The sequence below is a fragment of the Schistocerca piceifrons genome, chromosome 1 (genome assembly GCF_021461385.2).
Source record: "Schistocerca piceifrons isolate TAMUIC-IGC-003096 chromosome 1, iqSchPice1.1, whole genome shotgun sequence".
Classification (NCBI taxonomy): Eukaryota; Metazoa; Arthropoda; class Insecta; order Orthoptera; family Acrididae; genus Schistocerca; species Schistocerca piceifrons.
Genome location: NC_060138.1, coordinates 630,066,269 through 630,091,294, shown reverse-complemented (window position 1 = coordinate 630,091,294; position 25,026 = coordinate 630,066,269). Strand labels below are relative to the sequence as shown.

At 43.5% G+C, this 25,026-nt stretch overlaps 2 protein-coding genes across 3 annotated transcripts in view; both read left to right on the top strand.

Moving 5' to 3' along the window:
- Nucleotides 1–1,370: 1,370 nt before the first annotated feature.
- On the top strand, nt 1,371–1,870 carry LOC124758424 (THAP domain-containing protein 2-like). The gene is made up of 2 exons (XM_047249083.1): nt 1,371–1,608; nt 1,725–1,870. Exons 1-2 carry the CDS (start codon nt 1,371–1,373, stop codon nt 1,868–1,870), a joined length of 384 nt encoding a protein of 127 aa, XP_047105039.1.
- A 9,688-nt stretch (nt 1,871–11,558) lies between these two features.
- Nucleotides 11,559–25,026, top strand: part of LOC124804724 (DNA polymerase epsilon subunit 2) — a 120,820-nt gene continuing 107,352 nt past the window's right edge. Inside the window, exon 1 of one of the 2 annotated variants that reach the window (XM_047265019.1) lies at nt 11,559–11,702. Coding sequence is in view for 1 of the 2 variants with exons in the window: in XM_047265008.1 (XP_047120964.1) it covers nt 11,870–11,937 (68 nt within the window). In the remaining variant the exon portion in view is untranslated. The other variant, XM_047265008.1, reaches the window with a different exon arrangement.

Genomic DNA, 25,026 nt, shown 5'->3' with positions numbered 1-25,026 from the left:
ACATGCAAAAGATCGCTGCAAATGTGATGTGTTCACACGACACAAACCCCAATCTATTACTCGCCCGCCATCTGTCGGTGTAGAAAAGAAATATCAGTGGCAAGCGACTACGCTCCCCGTAAACGTCAAAAATTTAATTCCGTTATTTTGAAATATAGAAATGGAGGAAGTTCTGTCGTGGTCTGTGTTCGCAACTTGTGTTGTAAAAAACATTCAGACCAACCGCAGGAAACAGAGAAAGTGGTCACAGTTTTCTCACGTAAATTTACTGCGAGAGTTGCAGGGCGAACCTAACGACTGGCGAAATTATTTGCTTATGAGAAAAAATACTTGTATAGAGAAGGGCAATATCTCCTCATGAACGCCTGGCGGTAACATTAAGATTCCTAGCAACAGGAAGGAGCTACAAGGATTTGGAATTTTCAACTGCAATATCGAAACAAGAGTTCAGTGAAATAATACCCGCAATTTTTCAATTAGAGCATTGTATGCTGTTGTCTTTTTGTCTCAGTCACTATATTCTTTACTTTAATCCTCCACAGACATGGGTGGTTTCTATATATTTCAATGAATTCACTTACAAACTCCCGAGAAGACTGACGAGTATCACCCATTTTAATGCCCTTTGCGCACAAATACAAACACTAGACTGAGCAAACAGCTGTTTCGCGCCAGATTTGCGGCGATCTCCTGTCCACACGCTCCAACTTGTCTGCGCAGATGTGGTTTGAACCCACAGATTTGAGAGGTTTCGCTCAAACCTCCAACTCCAACTTCCAGGTTTGCACACACCTGAGGTTGGTGCAAATCTTCTGTCCACACGCAACGATCTGTCTGCGCAGATGTGATGTGCGCAGACATTTGCGCAGCCAGATCGTTGCGTGTGGACGGGCCTTAAAAAGCGCAGTTAACAGTGCCATCCAACGAGTTAAAATTTCATAGAGTGGCTGAGATACTAGTTACAGCGCTCCTAGCGGCAACCAACGCTAACTCGGCCGCCATGTTCTCCTTAGTCAAAACATTAGGAAAGCGGTACTGTTGTTTGTGTTGGAAGTGTGTCAGCTGTTGTGATATTACTGCAATATTTAACTTTTCTAGTTGACTTTTTTGTTACAAAACATGAAGTCAACATGCCTGCAGTGTGTTCAGCGTTCAACTGCACAAACCGCAGCGATAAAACAACAAATATTTCATATTATAAGTAAGTATATTAGTACCGAAATACGACACACGTTTTTTAATGTTTATTAAAGAGTCATTTGCATTGGAACTGTAATTATGCTTAAGACAAATGCAGGAAGTAATTTACTTATCGTTGATTACAGATTTCCTTTAAAAGCTAAGGAAATTACAAAAGGTGGATTATAAATATGAAGCGAGAAAACTGGTTTCCTACTACAGCCAGTTACCTCTGTTCAGCTCATTTTGAAGAGAAATATATGTACCACACAAATGTCCAGAGGCGCCTTTTGTCAAAACCAGTACCTACTATCTTTAACTTTCCACCACACTTACAAAAGCAAGATAAAGTATTACGACCACAACCCAGAAAGCGATCTTTCGACAATTTGCAAGATAGTGCTATTACAGTGACATCATTAGCACAAAGTAAGTCAATAATTTAATTTTACTCCGTGTTCTTATTACTTTGAATTACATACTTTCTATTATAATCTTATGGTGTAACTCTGTTATAAACTTATGATGTAACTACATTCTTTCAGTGCCTGTCGGACCCACATCTGTTTCTGCTGACCACAATTACTGTCTATCAAGCCCTAAGAAGTTGAAAACACAGTATAACAGAGTACAAGCAGAGAATGTGCGACTAAAGAAGCGGATAAAGCAAATGAAGCAACTTAGTGTATGACACAAAAGAAGAACAGTGCAGTTACAGACTGTTGCCGGTTTGAGAAGAAGGCTATGTAGTTCAGTTTCTGATATGTTAAACAGTGAACATGTAGTTGGTTTGTTGAAGGAGCTATTGGAACTTCAGTGCAGTGCTAAAGTATGCCATTATTCTCAGCAAATAAGGAAATTTCCCCTGACCCTACACTTTTATTCTGCCAAGGCATACAGCTACTTACGAAAATTTGTGAAATTACCCCACCCAAGAACGCTTCGACTTTGTTATTGAATTACTATGCTTGTGTTAACTACTTGTAACACATATTTCAAATAAATTCTCGTTCACAGTGTACTGGTTTTTGAGGCTTTGAGTGTTTACTTTGAAAGAGCGACAAAAATATCGCATTTCTGCGCCCATTACTGTTTCTAATAGTTAACCACAGCATGTTTAGAAGTTTCACCGTAATATTCATGTGGTACCTGCACTAATTGCATTAATTTATGGGCAACAAGTAACGTTATAGTGGATGGACAGACTTATTTGAGTTGTCTTGTAGTGTTATATACATCGAAAAGTTTAGCCATATTTCGACAAAAACATCCCTTTTTGCTGTCAGTGTACACTGAAATCACTGCTGTCTATTGCTTGTTTTAGAAAAAATAAAGCTAGTATGGGCTATTTCAAGTAAGTCAAACGCAGTTACAAGGGGGCGGGACACAGCAGACGAATAATTTGACTAAAGAAAACATGGCGGCCAGAACTTCAATTTGCTTCAAACATGGCGGACCTATAGCCACTCTATGAAATTTTAACTCGTTGGTGCCATCTGTTGGCTAAAGTTCGTACTACGTCCATCTCTGCTATACGGTATCGAGTCTAACAGCGATTTCCGTGACAAGTCGCAACTAAGAGTCGCAAGTAGCAACTAGAAAGCGCGGTTAACAGTGCCATCTGTGGGTCAAAGTTCGTTCTACGCCCATCTCTGCGATACACTATTGAGTCCAACTGCGATTTCCGTGACAAGTCGCAACTAAGAGTCGCAAGTAGCAACTAAAAAGCGCAGTTTGCACTGCCATCTGTTGAGCAAAGTTCATACTACGCTATTCGCTACCGAGCCAAACTGCGATTTCTGTGACAAATCGCAACTTAAGGAACATTGGTCGTGTATCCCTCCGCCACTGCGATTTCTGCTACTTCCGCGATTTCTGCTACTTCTGCGATTTCTGCTATTTCTGCTACTTCCGCGATTTCTGTGATTCCTGCGATTTCTGCGACTTACCACCGTATGAAAAAGTTACATCTGTCAACACAGAAAATGCATCTCAACAAAACTGTCATTGGCAAGTATGTTTTACGTTTTTTCTTCCATTGGCTGTAATTTTGTATTAAAGAAACAGCTGTGAAAATATTAATAGTGTAATTAATATGTAAGTAGCTGTACAGTACCGTAATAGTTCGTATTTAGAAAATGAATTCTAACATATTTTTATGTTCATAGGTACCTGAACTACATTTCAGTCACTCAGTAAAGTGATAACTCAAAATATCACTGTCAACAGATCTGAAGAAATTGCCACTGCGTCTTTAGACCGTTTTCGTCAGACGAGAGGTTAGTTTCTAAGCGTTTCGGAAATACAGAAGCGTCCGATCTTACCCGTCGGCTTTGACCCATGACGTCACAAATGTAGCGGAAACGACTATAAACGACGATTCCAATATGGCGGATATAAAAACATCGCATACGTATTATCCAATATGGCGGATATAAAAACATCGCATACGTATTATAAACACTGAAATACACAAGTTTCACAAAAAGCCTAATGACTCTAACGGGACAAGCGTGGGAAATTGGGGGTTTTTGGGTGGGGACAAACTAAATATACACAAATGTAGCCACCGACCGCCATACAAAACCACACAAAACAACGAAATAAATCAACATCACAAAACTGACCAAATACCAAAAAACACATTCCTATCCAGAATCGGACACTTCCCTTGACCTATATAGCTCAACAGAACCTACCGATCACATCCCCCAACACCAACCTAAAAAACCAACACTTCCCTTACACCTACATACATCTACAACAGCTCCCAATCACATAAATTACGATCGAACAAAGATAATAATAAACAAGTGGTACTCGAGGCCAGGCAGGGGAGGGGGGGGCTGCGCCCCCCCCTGACCCCCCCCCCCCCCGCCAAAAAAAAACCTCAGAACCTAACCTCGTATTCAGGGCTACGCTACAGATCAATGTGTAGGTCCCTAACGTCACGGGTCAAAGCCGACGCGTGAGATCGGATGTTTCTGTTGACACAAAACATACATCAAAAACAAAAAAAAAAGGAACTTACCTCAAAAAAGTTCCAGCCCCACAAACTAGATTGGCCACCACAATCACACACAAATGCACACACGCACGCACGCACGCGGGAAATACAGAAGCGTCCGATCAACAACTTCGGCGATTAAACCGAATAGTTGTAAGAACTTGATAACTTCTAACGGTGTCTTTCATATCCATTCCTGAACAAAAAACCACAACCAAATACACTCAATAACAAACTCACCCGACGTACAGCAATGAGCATTAAATTAAAACAAACGAAAACCATGAACACACCACCAGAGAGCACCACAAACAAAAACAAGACATCTACAAACACGCCACAATCGCAAAACAAACTCCGCGCCGTAATGACGTCACACACCACAACACGCTTACGTCACGGGTCAAAGCCGACGAGTAAGATCGAAGGTTTCTGTTGACCCCTACCACCTACATAAGTAAGCTTTTCCTGTGTTACTTTCAAGTAATGCACTTAAGCTATTCCTGATTTAACTGGAAGATCTGTGCTTCCCACTTTCATATCAACAGCCTCAAAATGCATATTATAGACTTCGGGATATGTTACAGGTCAGTGTCACACCAAGATTGTGGAGAAAGTGGGGGGGGGGGGAGGCATGTCACTCTCCAACAAGTGTTTACCAATAAGTAAGTGGCGGAAAATTATGGGTATTGGACGGCTTAAACATGTGGAAAATGAGATTTTTATTATTCACTCACTGTATTTGACATTTATTATTCCTTTAAAATCGCACAACAACTTCAATAAAACACAGTTTAATCATTCACACACTTACTTCACAATTATTTCACTTTTAAACTGCAAATCCTCTAAGAGCTGTCTTGAATCTTCACGAGTCTCTCTCAACAGCCTTGATGTGGATAGATACGTACAGCAACCAGTAATCAGAGTCAGAACTGTGTCTGCAAAAACACAAGGATTATTAAACAATTTTTGCTGTCATTAATTACTAGCAATATAATTGACAGAGTAGATTGCTAATATTTGCTATAATGAATATCACATTTGCAAGATCGATCTCACTGAAGTAATTAAGTCCATCGAATAGGGGTCAACAGAAACCTTCGATCTTACTCGTCGGCTTTGACCCGTGACGTAAGCGTGTTGTGGTGTGTGACGTCATTACGGCGCGGAGTTTGTTTTGCGATTGTGGCGTGTTTGTAGATGTCTTGTTTTTGTTTGTGGTGCTCTCTGGTGGTGTGTTCATGGTTTTCGTTTGTTTTAATTTAATGCTCATTGCTGTACGTCAGGTGAGTTTGTTATTGAGTGTATTTGGTTGTGGTTTTTTGTTCAGGAATGGATATGAAAGACACCGTTAGAAGTTATCAAGTTCTTACAACTATTCGGTTTAATCGCCGAAGTTGTTGATCGGACGCTTCTGTATTTCCCGCGTGCGTGCGTGCGTGTGTGCATTTGTGTGTGATTGTGGTGGCCAATCTAGTTTGTGGGGCTGGAACTTTTTTGAGGTAAGTTCCTTTTTTTTTTGTTTTTGATGTATGTTTTTTGTCAACAGAAACATCCGATCTCACGCGTCGGCTTTGACCCGTGACGTTAGGGACCTACACATTGATCTGTAGCGTAGCCCTGAATACGAGGTTAGGTTCTGAGGTTTTTTTTTGGCGGGGGGGGGGGTCAGGGGGGGGCGCAGCGCCCCCCCCCCCCCCCTGCCTGGCCTCGAGTACCACTTGTTTATTATTATCTTTGTTCGATCGTAATTTATGTGATTGGGAGCTGTTGTAGATGTATGTAGGTGTAAGGGAAGTGTTGGTTTTTTAGGTTGGTGTTGGGGGATGTGATCGGTAGGTTCTGTTGAGCTATATAGGTCAAGGGAAGTGTCCGATTCTGGATAGGAATGTGTTTTTTGGTATTTGGTCAGTTTTGTGATGTTGATTTATTTCGTTGTTTTGTGTGGTTTTGTATGGCGGTCGGTGGCTACATTTGTGTATATTTAGTTTGTCCCCACCCAAAAACCCCCAATTTCCCACACTTGTCCCGTTAGAGTCATTAGGCTTTTTGTGAAACTTGTGTATTTCAGTGTTTATAATACGTATGTGATGTTTTTATATCCGCCATATTGGATAATACGTATGCGATGTTTTTATATCCGCCATATTGGAATTGTCGTTTATAGTCGTTTCCGCTACATTTGTGACGTCATGGGTCAAAGCCGACGGGTAAGATCGGACGCTTCTGTATTTCCGGTAGTAGTGTAGGCAAAAAGTTCTTGTGTGTGAAGTTGCCATGTAGAACACCAGGTGTAAAACCTTTCTCCCGAGTCTTGAACTGTGTCGGAACAAAAGTGAGGCATTCATATGACTGTTTTCATTTCTCTACACTTATACAGATATCTGAGTTCTGCTGTGTTAACATTGCAAAGTCCTGTAGGCATGTGGAGTATTAACCAAAACTGTCATATTGGAAGCAGAATCAAACACATTTGTTACGTTACTTGATATTTTTAGGAGAAAAAGGGAATGCCGGCCGGTGTGGCCGTGCGGTTAAAGGCGCTTCAGTCTGGAACCGCGTGACCGCTACGGTCGCAGGTTCGAATCCTGCCTCGGGCATGGATGTGTGTGATGTCCTTAGGTTAGTTAGGTTTAATTAGTTCTAAGTTCTAGGCGACTGATGACCTCTGCAGTTAAGTCGCATAGTGCTCAGAGCCATTTGATTTGGAAAAGGCAATGTTGCTTCTTATTAATATAATACATTCAGAGTCACAGCTGTGTTTGACCAACCATAACTGATGCTGAATGTGCATGTCGTCATATAATATGAAGGGCTTATTTCAATAGTGGTACAAGTCCATTACCTTCACTTTTCAGTCTATAATGCTTCTGAAATTAATGATCCAAACAAACATTAATAAAGGTTCATCTCTAGCAAGAAGCCATATGCTTGAATATTTCTGGTATCTCAACTGCAGATTTTTCAGCGTTCATTTAACTTTACGGCTCTGTGTATCTGAAAATGAACCAAAATGGACTTGTACCACTATTGAAATAAGCCCTTCATATGCACACACGGCACATCGATCTCGTGAGGCACAAGGCTCTCATAACGAAGTACGTACGTCGGTCAACAGATGACACTAGGAAAAGTATGTTAACTGCGCTTTTTAGTTGCTACTTGCGACTCTTAAACTGCGACTCTTAACTGCGACAAATCACAGTTAAGAATAACAGATACTGAAAAGTAGCATTCACAGAAATCACTGATATCGGAAAATCGCAGTTTAGCCCATCACTAATTACGGCTTGGGATATTTGTCACTGTTTTCCTCGGTGTCACGTAGTCCTTCAAAAACTTCAAACTAGTGGTGGGCAAGAAATCGCGTATCTGTTAGAAATCACAGTGACTGAGAAGTCACAGATATCACAGTAGCAACTTTACAGAATCTAACTGCGATTTCAGTCACAGTTAGCAGTCGCAAGTAGTATTTCACATTCAAAGACGTGAGCCATCTATTGGTCGAATTTAGCACTGCTTTCTGCGATTTCAGTGACAAGTCGCAACTAAGAGTTGCAAGTAGCAACTAAAAAGCGCGGTTAACAGTGGCATCTGTTGGCCAAAGTTCGTACTACTCTGCGGTACGCTATGGAGTCCAACTGCGATTTCCGTGACAAGTCGCAACTAAGAGTCGCAAGTAGCAACTAAAAAGCGCGGTTAACAGTGCCATCTGTGGGTCAAAGTTCGTACTACGTCCATCTCTGCGATACACTATAGAGTCCAACTGCGATTTCCGTGACAAGTCGCAACTAAGAGTCGCAAGTAGCAACTAAAAAGCGCAGTTAGCACTGCCATCTGTTGAGCAAAGTTTATACTACGCTATTCGCTACCGAGTCAAACTGCGATTTCTGTGACAAATCGCAACTAAGAGTCGCAAGTAGCAACTAAAAAGCGCAGTTAACATACTTTTCCTAGTGTCATCTGTTGACCGACGTACGTACTTCGTTATGAGAGCCTTGTGCCTCACGAGACCGATGTGCTGTGAGTGCATTGTTGTGGTCTTCAGTCCTGAGACTGGTTTGATGCAGCTCTCCATGCTACTCTATCCTGTGCAAGCTTCTTCATCTCCCAGTACCTACTGCAACCTACATCCTTCTGAATCTGCTTAGTGTATTCATCTCTTGGTCTCCCCCTATGATTTTTACCCTCCACGCTGCCCTCCAATACTAAATTTGTGATCCCTTGATGCCTCAGAACATGTCCTACCAACCGATCCCTTCTTCTGGTCAAGTTGTGCCACAAACTTCTCTTCTCCCCAATCCTATTCAATACTTCCTCATTAGTTATGTGATCTACCCATCTAATCTTCAGCATTCTTCTGTAGCACCACATTTCAAAAGCTTCAATTCTCTTCTTGTCCAAACTATTTACCGTCCATGTTTCACTTCCATACATGGCTACACTCCATACAAATGCTTTCAGATATAACTTCCTGACACTTAAATCTATACTTGATGTTAACAGATTTCTCTTCTTCAGAAACGCTTTCCTTGCCATTGCCAGTCTACATTTTATATCCTCTCTACTTCGTCCATCATCAGTTATTTTGCTCCCCAAATAGCAAAACTCCTTTACTACTTTAAGTGTCTCATTTCCTAATCTAATACCCTCAGCATCACCTGACTTAACTCGACTACATTCCATTATCCTCGTTTTGCTTTTGTTGATGTTCATCTTATATCCTCCCTTCAAGACACCATCCATTCCGTTCAACTGCTCTTCCAAGTCCTTTGCTGCCTCTGACAGAATTACAATGTCATCGGCGAACCTCAAAGTTTTTATTTCTTCTCCATGGATTTTAATACCTACTCCAAATTTTTCTTTTGTTTCCTTTACTGCTTGCTCAATATAGAGATTGAATAACATCGGGGAGAGGCTACAACCCTGTCTTACTCCCTTCCCAACCACTGCTTCCCTTTCATGTCCCTCAACTCTTATAACTGCCATCTGGTTTCTGAACAAGTTGTAAATAGCTTTTCGCTCCCTGTATTTTACCCCTGCCACCTTTAGAATTTGAAAGAGAGTATTCCAGTCAACATTTTCAAAAGCTTTCTCTAAGTCTACAAATGCTAGAAACGTAGGTTTGCCTTTCCTTAATCTTTCTTCTAAGATAAGTCGTAAGGTCAGTATTGCCTCACGTGTTCCAGTATTTCTACGGAATCCAAACTGATCTTCCCCTAGGTCGGCTTCTACAAGTTTTTCCATTCGTCTGTAAAGAATTCATGTTAGTACTTTGCAGCTGTGGCTTATTAAACTGATTGTTCGGTAATTTTCACATCTGTCAACACCTGCTTTCTTTGGGATTGGAATTATTATATTCTTCTTGAAGTCTGAGGGTATTTCACCTGTTTCATACATCTTGCTCACCAGATGGTAGAGTTTTGTCAGGATTGGCTCTCCCAAGCCCGTCAGTAGTTCCAATGGAATGTTGTCTACTCCGGGGGCCTTGTTTCGACTCAGGTCCTTCAGTGCTATGTGTGTGCATATGAAGGGCTTATTTCAATAGTGGTACAAGTCCATTTTTGTTCATTTTGAGATACAGAGTCGTAAAGTTAAATGAGCGCTGAAAAATCTGCAGTTGAGATACCAGAAATATTCAAGCATATGGTTTCTTGCTAGAGATGAACCTTTATTTATGTTTGTTTGGATCACTAATTTCAGAAGCATTATAGACAGAAAAGTGGAGGTAATGGACTTGTACCACCCATTGAAATAGGCCCTTTATATTGTATGACGACATGCACATTCAGCATCAATTATTGTTGGTCAAATACTGCTGTGACTCTGAATGTATTATATTAATAAGAAGCAACATTGCCTTTTTCTCCTGAAAATATCAAGTAACGTAACAAATGTGTTTGATTCTGCTTCCAATATGACAGTTTTGGTTAATACTCCACATGCCTAGAGGACTTTGCAATGTTAACACAGCAGAACTCAGACATCTGTATAAGAGTAGAGAAATGAAAACAGTCATATGAATGCCTCACTTTTGTTCCGACACAGTTCAAGACTCGGGAGAAAAGTTTTACACCTGGTGTTCTACATGGCAACTTCACACACAAGAACTTTTTGCCGACACTACTACCACCTACATAAGTAAGCTTTTCCTGTGTTAGTTTCAAGTAATGCACTTAAGCTATTCCTGATTTAACTGGAAGATCTGTACTTCCCACTTTCATATCAACAGCCTCAAAATGCATATTGTAGACTTCGGGATATGTTACAGGTCAGTGTCACACCAAGATTGTGGAGAAAGGGGGGGGGGGGGGGGGCGGCGGCATGTCACTCTCCAACAAGTGTTTACCAATAAGTAAGTGGCGGAAAATTATGGGTATTGGACGGCTTAAACATGTGGAAAATGAGATTTTTATTATTCACTCACTGTATTTGACATTTATTATTCCTTTAAAATCGCACAACAACTTCAATAAAACACAGTTTAATCATTCACACAATTATTTCACAATTATTTCACTTTTAAACTGCAAATCCTCTAAGAGCTGTCTTGAATCTTCACGAGTCTCACTCAACAGCCTTGATGTGGATAGATACGTACAGCAACCAGTAATCAGAGTCAGAACTGTGTCTGCAAAAACACAAGGATTATTAAACAATTTTTGCTGTCATTAATTACTAGCAATATAATTGACAGAGTAGATTGCTAATATTTGCTATAATGAATATCACATTTGCAAGAACGATCTCACTGAAGTAATTAAGTCCATCGAAACGCTTAGAAACTAACCTCTCGTCTGACGAAAACGGTCTAAAGACGCAGTGGCAATTTCTTCAGATCTGTTGACAATGATATTTTGAGTTATCACTTTACTGAGTGACTGAAATGTAGTTCAGGTACCTGTGAACATAGCAATATGTTAGAATTCATTTTCTAAATACGAACTATTACGGTACTGTACGGCTACTTACATATTAATTACACTATTAATATTTTCACAGATTTTTCTTTAATACAAAATTAAAGCCAACGGAAGAAAAAACGTAAAACATACTTGCCAATGACAGGATTGTTGAGATGCAATTTCTGTGTTGACAGATGTAACTTTTTCATACGGTGGTAAGTCGCAGAAATCGCAGGAATCACAGAAATCGCAGAAGTCACAGAAATCGAGAAAGTAGCAGAAATCGCAGGAATCACAGAAATCGTGAAAATGGCAGAAATCGCAGAAATAGCAGTGGCGGAGGGATACACGACCTATGTTCCTTAACTGCGACAAATCACAGTTAAGAATAACAGATACTGAAAAGTAGCATTCACAGAAATCACTGATATCGGAAAATCGCAGTTTAGCCCATTACACTAGGACTAGGACCTATGCAGTATGCACTTTCATTTGTCCACAAATTTCTGAGTTCTTTGGCGCGTCATGATGTATAGTTTGAATCTATTATGTCATTAATTCTGGAAAATGGAAGTATCTATATTTGCTATGCATAAAACTTAATTAAGGTAACAGTGATCGAAATTCTGGTTTATAGTACCACGTTGAACGAGGGAAATTCAATTCTTGGCATGTAACCCTGCACTAAAAAAACAAATGAAGTAATAGCTTGTATTTGGCGGGAAACAGTTCGGAACAACAAAAGTTTTGTTTTGTGCAAAACATTAAACAAGCAATGGCAGAGGCACGGGTGAGGAAGTTAGTGTCGACCACATTTAAACTAAATGGCTTTTCCATTCTGAGGTACGAACGTTAATTTATTTCAAAAACACTTAATATAGTTTTGTTTTTAACTCTGCAACATGACGAAGAGGGAGGCATGCTCGTAGTAATTACTGTGTCTCATGAATGTTGAGTAGATACGGACTTCAGGCGTCAGTGTGGCAGTCGCCCAATTTTTCAAAACCTATGTAGTGGACAACCATCCATTGGCGCATAGGATGAAAGAAGGAAATGCTCCATGTAATAAGACTAAACGGGTAAACGATACGCCACATTTTCGAAGGAGCGCTTTACAGTGTCCGGCTGCTGCTAGCAGAGTACCGGATGACTGGCATTCGGTTGCCTCGTTTGATCTCTTATGTTTATTTATTTGTTCTGCAGGTCACTTAATCGTTTAATGCTAATGTGGCCCCATCTCTCCGCATACATTAATTTGTCAGCAAATGAAATGCTATTTTTTGTCCCAAAACCGCTTGAGGCAGATATGTGTTGTGCTCTCCTCATACCGCCCCTCCCACCCAGCCGTAAATCATCCTTACTCCATTGCTGGGGTGCAGTATACAGAAAGAGTTTTCTATGAACATGAAGGACACAATACCACTTATAGCCTATATTTAACTGGCCAACAGGCAAACAAACAAGTTACTTGGCAGTATAGTAGTTTGGCATTGGGTTCCTTTCCATTCTTATCCATAAAAAATTGCTATTCAGCGAACACTGATTCATTTTGTGCAAAACTAGAGCTTTATTTCTGTTTTGATGTTGCATTTTTGCTCCTAAATAGTGGTTGTGGTATGTGAGATTTGTTCAGCCTATCCATTAAGTGATTCTGCACTTAAATAAACCATTTGAAACACTTTACCAAGTAATTAACAGTCTTTTGACCTTAAGGGGATTTCAACATGTTGAAATCTACCCCCACATTAGGATATTATTAAAATGAATGATGTGTAAAGTAAGTTGTTTCTATAACATTTATTTACTTTATTTGTGTGTATCTAAAGATCACGTCACAATGATGTAGGACTATTCATGCTAATACAATGTGAAGACAATAGCTAAAAATATATATACACTATGCTCTGTGAGGATAGGTCATGTGACCAGCCATGGTTTTGATGAAGGTATCATCCTGGCATTTGCGTGGAGTGATTTAAGAAAACAAATTTGAAAAGGCTGGACAGAATGCATCCTTCCGAATATGTCAGTGTGTGACAAAGGCAGGTGGATTCCATCCAGCTGTTGTATTATGCTCACCCCAAAATTTTTATTTATTGATTTTCTTGCAAACACTTTCAGGGTCTAAATTTGTTTATATTTAGTTTGCCCCCCCACCCAAAACTCCCCATCTCCCGCGCTTGTCCCATTAGTGTCATTAGGCTTCTTGTGGAAAGTGTGTGTGTTTGTTTTTGTTTCCGCCATATTTGTGACGTCATGGGTCAAAGCAGACGGGCGGGATCGGACGCTTCCATATTGTTTTTTTTGACATGCACAACACCAAAAATCTTGAATATTGACTCAGGACTTATCAACTTTATTATCCATTACATTCTTTTCGTTAATTGGAACTCAATAAGTGTAGTTAGTCTTCTTGGAAACTGTGTTAATTACAAATACCAGTAATAAAAAACATTGTTATCATTGTTCATGCATAAACTTGAACCTCATTGCTAACTTCCTAATAATATAAGCTAAATAAAAAAGCCACCCAAAGAATGATAGCCTTTATACGGTTAATGTAGAAAATATATTAGGAAATCTTGCACTCATTTAGTTTCAGAGTAATTAACGTACTTAACAAAAACTTTGCTATTGAAATATAATTCCATATTTTGGCAAACTAGATAGTGTAATTTAATAGAAAGTAGCGTGTTATATGGAAGTCCTAGTTAAAATGAGTCTCTCTCCACTGTCCAATTAATCAGGAATATAAGTCTTATAATTGTAACTTAGAAAAAGCCAGAAAACAACAGTAGACAACTTCAGTTTTAATTATTGCTAATTTATAAAAGAGGGGCTTGCTGAATCGTAGAGAGTATTTCACCGCAACGGTTTCTTTTAACTGTCGATTTTCTCGACAACGGCTGAGAAGTGCATCTTGGTGCTTTGCCACATTACACCTCTGGCCATGAGCTTTTATTATGCGCAGTATGAATCGAATCTGAATTTCACAATTGGCAGCCTCCCCTTGTAGTGCGAGAATGTACATTGAATTTCTTAAATCACAGAATGTTTGACTCTCATTTAAAAATTAACTCTTTGAGGACGACCGTTCAGAAGAATTTCAAAGCCAGAAGATCAGACATTTTCGTCGTTGTTAAAAATTTTACTGGCACATTTGTGTGATTTATCTTAAAGTGTGACACGTGCAAAAAATATCAACATTATATGTGAAAGCTTAATTAGAGACCAATCTTATATGTGAAAGCTTTCCTTTTCTTGTAGCAACACCCTGTATATTAATTTAAACCATTAACTTTTCCTATTTGTGTGTTTGCGCTACTTATCAGTGATGTTGCTATTGGCTAACTGCATCACATGTCCTATACACTGAATATCCGCTGTCATCGGCCAATGAGAACACGTGACATGACCTATGACTGGCTTACAAAAGCGCATCGTGATCTCTATTTGGAAAGTAACATGCGGTGTTTGGTGGAATTCGAATTTATACTTTCATAATATGAATATATGCAGTGCACATCAAAGATCTTTCCAAAACATGTTTTTTCTCTTGAGTTTCGTTTTCTAATATGCTGGGAACTTCTACCCCAGTGTATAAAACCATAACCATTCAGAAGATTGATAAGTTTTACAGTTCTGAGAAAAAGTAATCGGTCACTTAACATGGGAAAAGTATTTTCACCTGGGAGAAAGTGTACTGTTAACCGGGAAAAATCCAGGAATTTGTTTTCCATGTCCATGTATATACCCTGTTTACAGTGATGGTATACCACGGAGGTTCCCTCCCATTATGAATTGTTGACTGAGTACATATCTATCCAGTGCATGATCAACTATTCTTTTAAAGTTGAGCTATAGTTCCTCTGCATGCTCAAGTTCCTCATTGAGATACGACACTAATGATTTTTTATCTAGTTTACGGAACTTGCATATCTTTCTGCTTGGTTTAGTTGTTCTTTGTACTTTAGTTATCATTGTTGCCACAACCCCTGCCCCCTCCCTGTGGGGCTCACCACTCTCTGGTGAGTACGTGCTTGGCTGACACGGGTCCCAAGTCTTTGCAGTGTTACTTTCCTTTCTATGCTGCATGTCTATCTTCCTGCTAGTCTTTTTCTCTCTCTTGGGGATGGAGTCATGTCTTCTTCGGGAAGCCAAAGTTCTTGGTAAAACCATGTATGGATTCGTTCTTTCCACCCATCATTCTTTCCCTGTTCTTCCTTTTCTTACCTTTCCTCCACCTTGACATTTGAGGTCTCTCTTTTTCCTTTTCTTTTTCTTCTTCTCCTTCTCCCTCCTTGTGTATTACTGAAGGCTGGCCCACACGTTTAATGTGTAACAGGTGACTGAGTAATGCATAATTCCCAGCCGTGTGTAAACAAGTGGAGCCCGTACATACCCCCTGGCAAAGGTTGGCTCAGGGAGGGGTGACTGCCTGAGCTGATACCTTTGTCTGTGCTGATTGGTCCTTCTGCCTGGATTCTGCGAGGTGTGACCTGAGGTGTGGACAATCACGTAAGGGTGGGTGAGCCCCCAGCAGGAAGGAGTGTGCCGTCAGATGCTGGCAATCATGGGTATTTTCTCCACAATCTCAGAAATGTAAATGAGTTGAGATGAAAGATACCTCTCCTGACTGCACCTCGATAGCTCATGGTGTCATGCACAGAAGCTGATCAAATTTTCACAACAGTTAATCCAATTGTTATTCAGAAAGGTGTAGATGCCATTGTGTAATGGGACCTTGCTTTTGGAGATGGATAGTGCTTTTCAAGCACAGAAACTGCTTAATGCAACCTGTCTCCACAGCTATCCTTTTAAAGTAGAGCCCCACCGCACTCCGATTTCTTCCGTGGTGCCATATACACTTGGATGCTTGATGGCTTGGCTGAGGCTGAAATAACAGCCTTTATCACTGACCGCAAAGTGACTGCAATTCACCGTGCCATGAAAAGAATTCATAAAGAATTAGTGCCAACCTGGACTCTATTCCTCACCTTTGACTATGTGTTACTTCCATTGAACCCCCTGCGGGTCCGGGGGTTAGAATAGGCCCGAGATAGTCCTGCCTGTCGTAAGAGGTGACTAAAAGGAGTTTCACACGTTTTGGCCTTTATGTGATGGTCCCCTGTAGGGCTTCACCTCCATTTTTCAAAATTTTCCTGAAGAGCGAGCCAGTTAGGGAAGGGCACCTTACATCGTGCATTGTGTTCATCGTGCATTGAGATCTTTAGCCCACTTTCTTGTCGTTGCATTTCAGTCCCATTCATTTTCCATCTCTTGGGTGAGGACACCTTCCTGGGTGCGTTTATCATGAACTATGCAGTGTCACTTTCTGCGTCGATGATCACCATGGACTTCTTAGTACCTGATGTACAGCACGGTAGCCAGTCCGTTGGGGTGGGGCCGCCATGTACCCTTTTGGTTGTAGCCCCCTAACCACACAGGGATCGCTCTGCTGATGCGTGTGCTGTTAACTCCCCACATATGCCAAGGGGTAGCCGCCATCCCCCTGGGGCACCAGGGCTCCCGGCAATGCCCATCCTGCCAAGTGGCCTTTGCTGTGGCTTGGTAGTGCCCGTGGGGAGGTCCCCTGGTCAGAGTGAGTGGCATCAGGGCGGATGACATGCGATGAAGCGTAGTCCATGATCTCTTGCTGGTGGTGAAACACTAGCAATCTCTAAGCGTTCATGAGCTCAATTCAGTGCACAGAAGTACGATCCCAAATCGTTCCCCTCCGTGGCCACACCATGGGAGGAATGTCAGGCTAAGAATGGTAGCGGATGTTATTTGCCCGGGTACCTTGTATGTTCGCGAGCTGAGGGGTAATCTTTCAAAGTTTGAGGAGGCTGAGGGGTTGTCCAAAATGAGATCTGGGCCAGTCTTGATCGAAATGGCATGCTTTGCCCTGGCACGGACGTTACTTGCTTGTGACAAGCTGGGGGATGTTTCTGTAACCATTGTGCCCCATAAGAGCTTAAATATGGTCCAGGGTATCATATTTCACAGGGACCTTCTTTTGCAGTCTGATGATGAACTGCGCGCCAATTTAGAGCAGCGAGGTGTACATTTCGTCTGGCGTGTCCACCTGTGTCCGAGGGATAATCAGGTTGCTACCGGTGCCTTCATCTTGGCCTTCGAGGGTGATTCATTGCCTGAGAAGGTCTGGGTGATGGTCTACCACTGTGATGTAAAGCCCTATATCCCTCCCCCAATGTGGTGCTTTAAGTGCTGAAGTTCGGCCATATGTCTTCCCGCTGTACTTTCAGTGTCGCGTGTCGAGATTGCAGACACCCATCACATCCCAATACTCCATGTGCCCCACCTCCCATCTGTGTCAACTGCGGAGAGCACCATTCGCATTGCTTGCCAGACTGCAGGATTCTCCAGGAAGAAAGGAAAATCATGAAGTGCAAGAACCTGGACCAACTGACCTACACTGAGGCCTGCATCCAGTATGTATGACATCTTCTTACGTCGCCGCTACAACAGTTCTGGCCCCATCAGCTTCGCCAACCCCAGTCACCTCTCAGAGCCATAAGACTACACCAGCCCCCTTGATGGTGGGGGTCATTTCCTTCCCTGTTGCTCCCGCACCACCTACTTAGGAAGCAACACCCTCCTTCCCAACCATTGGGGACACCCGTCCCCACTTCTAAGCCGGAGAAGCAGAAGTCTTCTTTGCCTTCTCTCGCTAGCAAGGGGTCCCTTGGGGTCACTCTCTTCCCAGATTTCTGTTAGTGGGAAAGATGACGCCTGCCATTGGCTGAAGAGTTCAAAAGCAACTGGTCATAGGACTTTCTGTTCATCCTCAGTCCTGGAGACTGAGCCAGTGAAGTCCTCCCAGCCAGGGAAACCCAAGGAGCAGTGAGAGAAATCCAGAAAGAAGACCCCCAAGACCAAGGAAATTGCGGTGGCACTGACACCATTGCTACCTACAAGCTCTGTGTCTGAGGATGAGGTGGAGATTCTGGTGTCCGCTGAGGACCTAGATCTCACCAGACCCTCAGACACAGTGGATATCCTCCCAGAGGTTCCACAACTCTTTTGTGGATATGTGCGTGGTGAGCACAGGACCCCGAGCTAATGTGGCCCTCCTTCCTTTCCGTGCTGCATACCTTCCTTTTCCACATCCTTCCCCATCCCCCATCTCACCCCCCCCCCCCCCCCCCCCCACCACCGCCTCTTCCCTTCCCTTTCTCCCCCTCTGGGAGTATGTTTAGTGCCTACGTCTGGAGACGGACACTCGAAACTGTAAAACAGTCTCTCTTCTTCGCCTTCTCTGCTGGGAAGTCTTTGTCCTTCTCTTTTCCTTGCCTCTTCTCATTCCCATTTTCTCCGCTGCGGCATTTGAGAACTCTCTTCTTTCTTTTCCTTTCCTTTCCTTTCCTTTGCAGCTGATACTCATTGAACTTATGTTTGTGAGCAGACATAGTAGATGATGAGGAAACCATTGCGGAAGTATCCCCCATGATTACCGGCGTCTCCGATGGCACGCTCCTTCCTTGTGGGGGTCCTCTCTGAGGGCACTCCCGCCTTAGGTGATTGTTCACACCTCAGGTCACACCTCTCTTTTTTCCTCCCTGTGGGTGTCTGAAGGCCGACCCACGCATTCCCACGCGTAGCCGGTGACGGGGTAACGTGTAATTCCCCACCCCGGGTAGACAGGTAGGACACGTACATACCTCCTGGTAACGGCCAGGCCCAGGGAGGGGTGATTACCCGAGCTGATACCTTCTGAAAGTGCTGATTGGTCCTTCCGTCTGTTTCTCGGGAGGTGTGACCTGAGGTGTGAACAATCACCTAAGGCGGGAGTGCCCTCAGAGAGGACCCCCACAAGGAAGGAGCGTGCCATCGGAGACGCCGGTAATCATGGGGGATACTTCCGCAATGGTTTCCTCATCATCTACTATGTCTGCTCACAAACATAAGTTCAATGAGTTTCAGCTGCAGACAGTTCTTCTATCGTTGCCACAGTTCCTTGTTCAGGCACAAAAATTGCTGCGTACTTCACTGCTACACACCTTCCCTGTCCAGGTGGAAGTGCACCGCACTTTAAACTCATCATGTGGGGTCGTTTATACACACTCCCTCAACGGATTGTCCGACGAGGATATTCAAAACTATCTGTCTGACCAGGGCGTAACGGCTGTTCATCGAGTCATGAGAAGGGTTGACAAGAACATCATTCCAACCTGTACTGTCTTCTTGACATTTGACAGAGTTCAACTTCCATCAAACATAAAAGCGAGCTATGAGATAATTTCTGTTCGCCCTTACATCCCAAACCCTGCGCATTGCTATCAGTGTCAGCGGTTCAATCATACCAGCCAGTCCTGTTCCAATCCGGCCAAATGCGTTACGTGTAGCAAGGATGTCCATGAGGGTGCTTGTCCACCTCCATCCCCTTGTTGCATCAACTGTATGGGTGACCACGCTGCTTCCTCTAGAGACTGCCCCATTTTTAAAGACGAACGGCTCATTCAGGAAATCAGAGTGAAGGAAAAGATGTTGACCTTAGCTGCTCGAAAGTTATTCGCCAGTCGAAAGCCCACTGTGCCTCACGCAGGTAAATACAGCACTGTCCTTGCCTCTCCTCGGCCAACAATGGAGGCAGCCACGCAGACTTGTGATCTCACCTTTAGTGCCACGGTCGTCAGATCGGCTAGCGCAAAGATCGCCTGTTCAACCTCCCCACTTTCGCCTGCTCACTCTATGGCTCACCCTTCATCGGGTTCTGCTAAATCTCTAGCCCAAAAGTCAGACACCAAGACTTCCAAAACAGAGCATACTCGTGAAGATTTTTTACGTACCCCAACTTCACAACCATCGGTTCCTCCTTCATCTGAACATCATGTTTCCAAGAAGGCTAATAAGAAACCCAGTTCGTCTCCTTCTCTGCCACGACGTGTCTCATCTACAGCACCACCTGGCGGTAACCGCCCTCGGCCGTCTTCTGTGTTGCCGAGGCACACTGCTGGCGGCCGATCAACCGGCCAATCGCTGGTGGCAGGAGCTGCTCCCGAACAACCTATGGATCAGGATCTTCTGCCTTTGGCTGAATGCCGTTCCATGCTATCGGTCGCCGGCTCTGAGCAGCCGTTGAGTTGAGGGCAATCTTGGTCACATTCTTCCCTTTTCTGTCCACCCTATGTCCATTATCCATTGGAATGTCCATGGCATTCGAGCCAATTGGAATGAATTGTCGATCCTCTTACGATCCTACTCGCCGGTCATCTTCTGTCTTCAGGAACAAAGCTGTGTCCCCACGATCGCATTGGTTTCCCCCATTTTCAGTCATTCTGATTTGATCTCCTCCTCTGTTGCAATCACTCCAGCACATGCAGGTCTCATGATTCTTCTCCACGATACTCTCCGTTATCACCCAATCTCCTTAAACAGTTCCTTCCAAACTGTCGCTGTCTGTCTTTCCCTTTATGGATACACCTTCTCTCTTTGTACTGTCTACATTCCATCGTCTACTGTCTACATTCCATCGTCCACACCAATGGCAAGAGCTGATCTCCTTCATCTTCTTGGCCAGCTTCCCCCCCCCCCCCCCCCCCCCCCCCCCCCATTTGCTGGTTGGGGACTTCAATGCCCATCACCCACTTTGGGGATCTCCGCGTCCTTGTCCGCGCGGCTCACTATTGATCAACGTCTTCCATCAATCGGATCTTGTTTGCCTCAACACTGGGGACCCTACATTTTTGTCTGCCTCCACGACAAATTTCTCTCATTAGGACCTTTCGGTCGGTACTGTTCCGCTAGCATGGCGCTTTGAATAGTACGCTCTTGCTGATACACACTCGAGTGACCACTTTACATGTGTCCTTAGATTGCAGTCGCAAGTGCTATATATGCGTCCGAGGTGCTGGAAGTTTGCCCAAGCTGATTGGACACTTTTTTCGTCTTTAGTGACATTCGATAACTGTCACTTTCCTAACGTTGACGATGAGGTCACTAATATTACAGAAGTTATTCTTACAGCTGCGGAACATTCAATACCTCGCACCTCCGAATTGCCCTGGTGCCGCCCCCAATTCCTTGGTTGAACGAGGCATGCCATGACGCAATACGTGAGCGGCAACGTGCTCTTGGCGTTTTCCGGCACCATCCTACTTTGGCTAACTGTATCCGCTACAAGCAGTTCCGTGCGCGATGCCGTCGCGTCATTCGCGATACCAAGAAGGCAAGCTGGGACTTCTTTACTAGCTCGTTTAACACCTTCACTCCCTCCTCGGAAGTTTGGAGTCGGATTCGACAGTTATCTGGCGCACCTAGTTTCTCCCCAGTCTCTGGGCTCACTGTCGCCCATGATACATTAGTGGACCCCGTCGCAATTTCTAACTCATTGGGTCAACACTTTGCTGAGATTTCGAGCTCTTCAAATTACTCGCCAGTGTTTCTCCTGAAGAAACGTGCAGCGGAAGCGCAACCTCTTGCTTTCTCCTCTCAAAATCGCGAAAGCTATAATACTGTTTTCTCCATGCGGGAACTCCAACAAGCACTCTTTTCTTCTCGCTCTTCTGCCCCAGGACTGGATGGTATCCACATCCAAATGTTGCTGCATTTATCATACCATAGTCTGCGTTATCTCCTTCGCCTTTATAATCGAATTTGGACCGACAGTACTTTTCCCAGACGATGGCGGGAAGCTATCATTCCTGTTCTGAAACCTGGAAAGGACAAACATCTCCCCTCTAGCTATCGCCACATTTCTCTCACAAGTAGTGTATGTAAGGTTTTGGAGCGCATGGTGAATTGCCGTTTAGCCTGGTGGCTGGAGTCCTGAAGTCTTTTAACACCTGCCCAATGCGGTTTCCAAAAGCATCGTTCTGCAGTTGACCATCTTATTGCTCTCTCCACTTATATCATGAACAATTTTCTCAGGAGACGCCAAACAGTAGCAATATTTTTTGATCTGGAGAGAGCATACGATACCTGTTGGAGGACAGGCATCCTCTGCTTTTCTCCCAGTAAGACCGTTTGTGTTAATTTTTGGCGTCGTACGGAGTTCTTCCGCCTTCCTTACATCTAGGCCCTGTTAACCTTCTGTTTGCGGACATTGCTAAATTGTTGGGTCTTATGTTTGACAGGAAACTGTGCTGATCCTCCCACGTTTCCTATCTTTCGGCTCGCTTTCTGTGATCCCTCAACACCCTTCGTGTCCTGAATGGCACCTCCTGGGGAGTGGACCGAGTTGTCCTTCTCCGCCTCTATCACAGCTTAGTGCGCTTGAAATTGGACTACAGAAGCATAGTTTACTCCTCTGCTCGGCCGTCTATTCTTCGGCGTCTTGACTCTGTCCACCACCGTGGATTACGTTTAGTGTCTGGAGCTTTTTACACCAGCCCTGTGGAAAGCCTTTATGCGAAGACTGCTGAACATCTGTTGTCCAATCGGCGAGCTGTCCTTCTGAGTCGTTATGCTAGCCATCTGTCTTCCATGCCTGCTAATCCGGCCCATGACATTTTTTTCGACACCTCCTTGGATTTAGGGTATGCAGGCCGCCCTTCCCCCCTCCTACCACTGGGAGTCCGCTTCCGTCAACTGCTACGTTCTCTTTCCTTCCACTTTCCTAAAACTTTCTTGACAACTTGGGGTACAGCACCACCTTGGCTCCAGCCCCGGACCTGCCTGCTCCGTGACCTTTGTCAGTTTCCCAAGGGTGGTACCCCTTCTCTTGTTTATCGTCGGCCATTTGCTGCTCTATGCGCACAAATGAAGGATGCCACGTTTATTTACACTGATGGCTCAAAAACATCGTTTGGTGTTGGGAGTGCCTATATTGTTGGCGACACCCCCAATCGATTTCGGCTTCCCGACCAGTGTTCGGTTTTTACTGCGGAGCTTTAGGCTGTTCTCCAGGCTGTCCAATACATCCGTCGCCACCAGCAGATTCAGTATGTTATCTGCTCAGATTCGCTCAGCTCTCTCCTCAATCTCCAAGCTCTCTACCCTGTCCACCCTCTGGTCCACCGGACAGCAAAGAGAGCTTCAATCCAAGTTTAAATGCAGCCAAAACCTCTCAGACAAACAGAAGCTAAACGAGGTCAAAGTTAGCGTAAGGAGGGCTATGCGTGAAGCGTTCAGTGAATTTGAAAGTAAAATTCTATGTACCGACTTGACAGAAAATCCTAGGAAGTTCTGGTCTTATGTTAAATCAGTAAGTGGCTCAAAACAGCATATCCAGACACTCCGGGATGATGATGGCATTGAAACAGAGGATGACACGCATAAAGCTGAAATACTAAACACCTTTTTCCAAAGCTGTTTCACAGAGGAAGACCGCACTGCAGTTCCTTCTCTAAATCCTCGCACAAACGAAAAAATGGCTGACATCGAAATAAGTGTCCAAGGAATAGAAAAGCAACTGGAATCACTCAACAGAGGAAAGTCCACTGGACCTGACGGGATACCAATTCGATTCTACACACAGTACGCGAAAGAACTTGGCCCCGTTCTAACAGCCGTGTACTGCAAGTCTCTAGAGGAACGGAAGGTTCCAAATGATTGGAAAAGAGCACAGGTAGTCCCAGTCTTCAAGAAGGGTCATCAAGCAGATGCGCAAAACTATAGACCTATATCTCTGACATCGATCTGTTGTAGAATTTTAGAACATGTTTTTTGCTCGAGTATCATGTCGTTCTTGGAAACCCAGAATCTGCTCTGTAGGAATCAACATGGATTCCAGAAACAGCAATCGTGTGAGACCCAACTCGCTTTATTTGTTCATGAGACCCAGAAAATATTAGATACAGGCTCCCAGGTAGATGCTATTTTCCTTGACTTCCGGAAGGCATTCGATACAGTTCCGCACTGTCGCCTGGTAAACAAAGTAAGAGCCTACGGAATATCAGACCAGCTGTGTGGCTGGATTGAAGAGTTTTTAGCAAACAGAACTCAGCATGTTGTTATCTATGGAGAGACGTCTACAGACGTTAAAGTAACCTCTGGCGTGCCACAGGGGAGTGTTATGGGACCATTGCTTTCCACAATATATATAAATGACCTAGTAGATAGTGTCGGAAGTTCCATGCGGCTTTTCACGGATGATGCAGTAGTATACAGAGAAGTTGCAGCATTAGAAAATTGTAGCGAAATGCAGGAAGATCTGCAGCGGATAGGCACTTGGTGCAAGGAGTGCAATTGACTCTTAACACAGACTAATGTAATGTATTGTGAATACATAGAAAGAAGGATCCTTTATTGTATGATTATATGATAGTGGAACTAACACTGGTAGCAGTTACTTCTGTAAAATATCTGGGAGTATGCGTGCTGAACGATTTGAAGTGGAAATATCATATAAAATTAATTGTTGGTAAGGTGGGTACCAGGTTGAGATTCATTGGGAGAGTCCTCAGAAAATGTAGTCCATCAACAAAGGAGGTGGCTTACAAAACACTTGTTCGACCTATACTTGAGTATTGCTCATCAGTGTGGGATCCGTACCAGATCGTGTTGATGGAGGAGATAGAGAAGATCCAAAGAAGAGCGGCGCGTTTCGTCACAGGGTTATTTGGTAACTGTGATAGTGTTACAGAGATGTTTAGCAAACTCAAGTGGCAGACTCTGCAAGAGAGGTGCTCTGCATCGCGGTGTAGCTTGCTGTCCAGGTTTCCAGAGGGTGCGTTTCTGGATGAGGTGTTGAATATATTGCTTCCCCCTACTTATACCTCCCGAGGAGATCACGAATGTAAAATTAGAGAGATTCGAGCGCGCACGGAGGCTTTCAGACAGTCGTTCTTCCCGCGAACCATACGCGACTGGAACAGAAAAGGGAGGTAATGACAGTGGCACGTAAAGTGCCCTCCGCCACACACCGTTGGGTGGCTTGCGGAGTATAAATGTAGATGTAGATTCAGGATTGCCTCCACTTGCTCCACATGGGGGGCGTCTCTGTGGCGTTCCTCTGGATCCCAGGAC

Coding starts and splice junctions, on each gene's coding strand:
- LOC124758424 (XM_047249083.1), top strand. CDS start 1,371: ATGAAGCGAGAAAACTGGTTTCCTACTACAGCCAGTTACCTCTGTTCA. Junction 1,609..1,724: donor AGTGACATCATTAGCACAAA/GTAAGTCAATAA, acceptor ACATTCTTTCAG/TGCCTGTCGGACCCACATCT.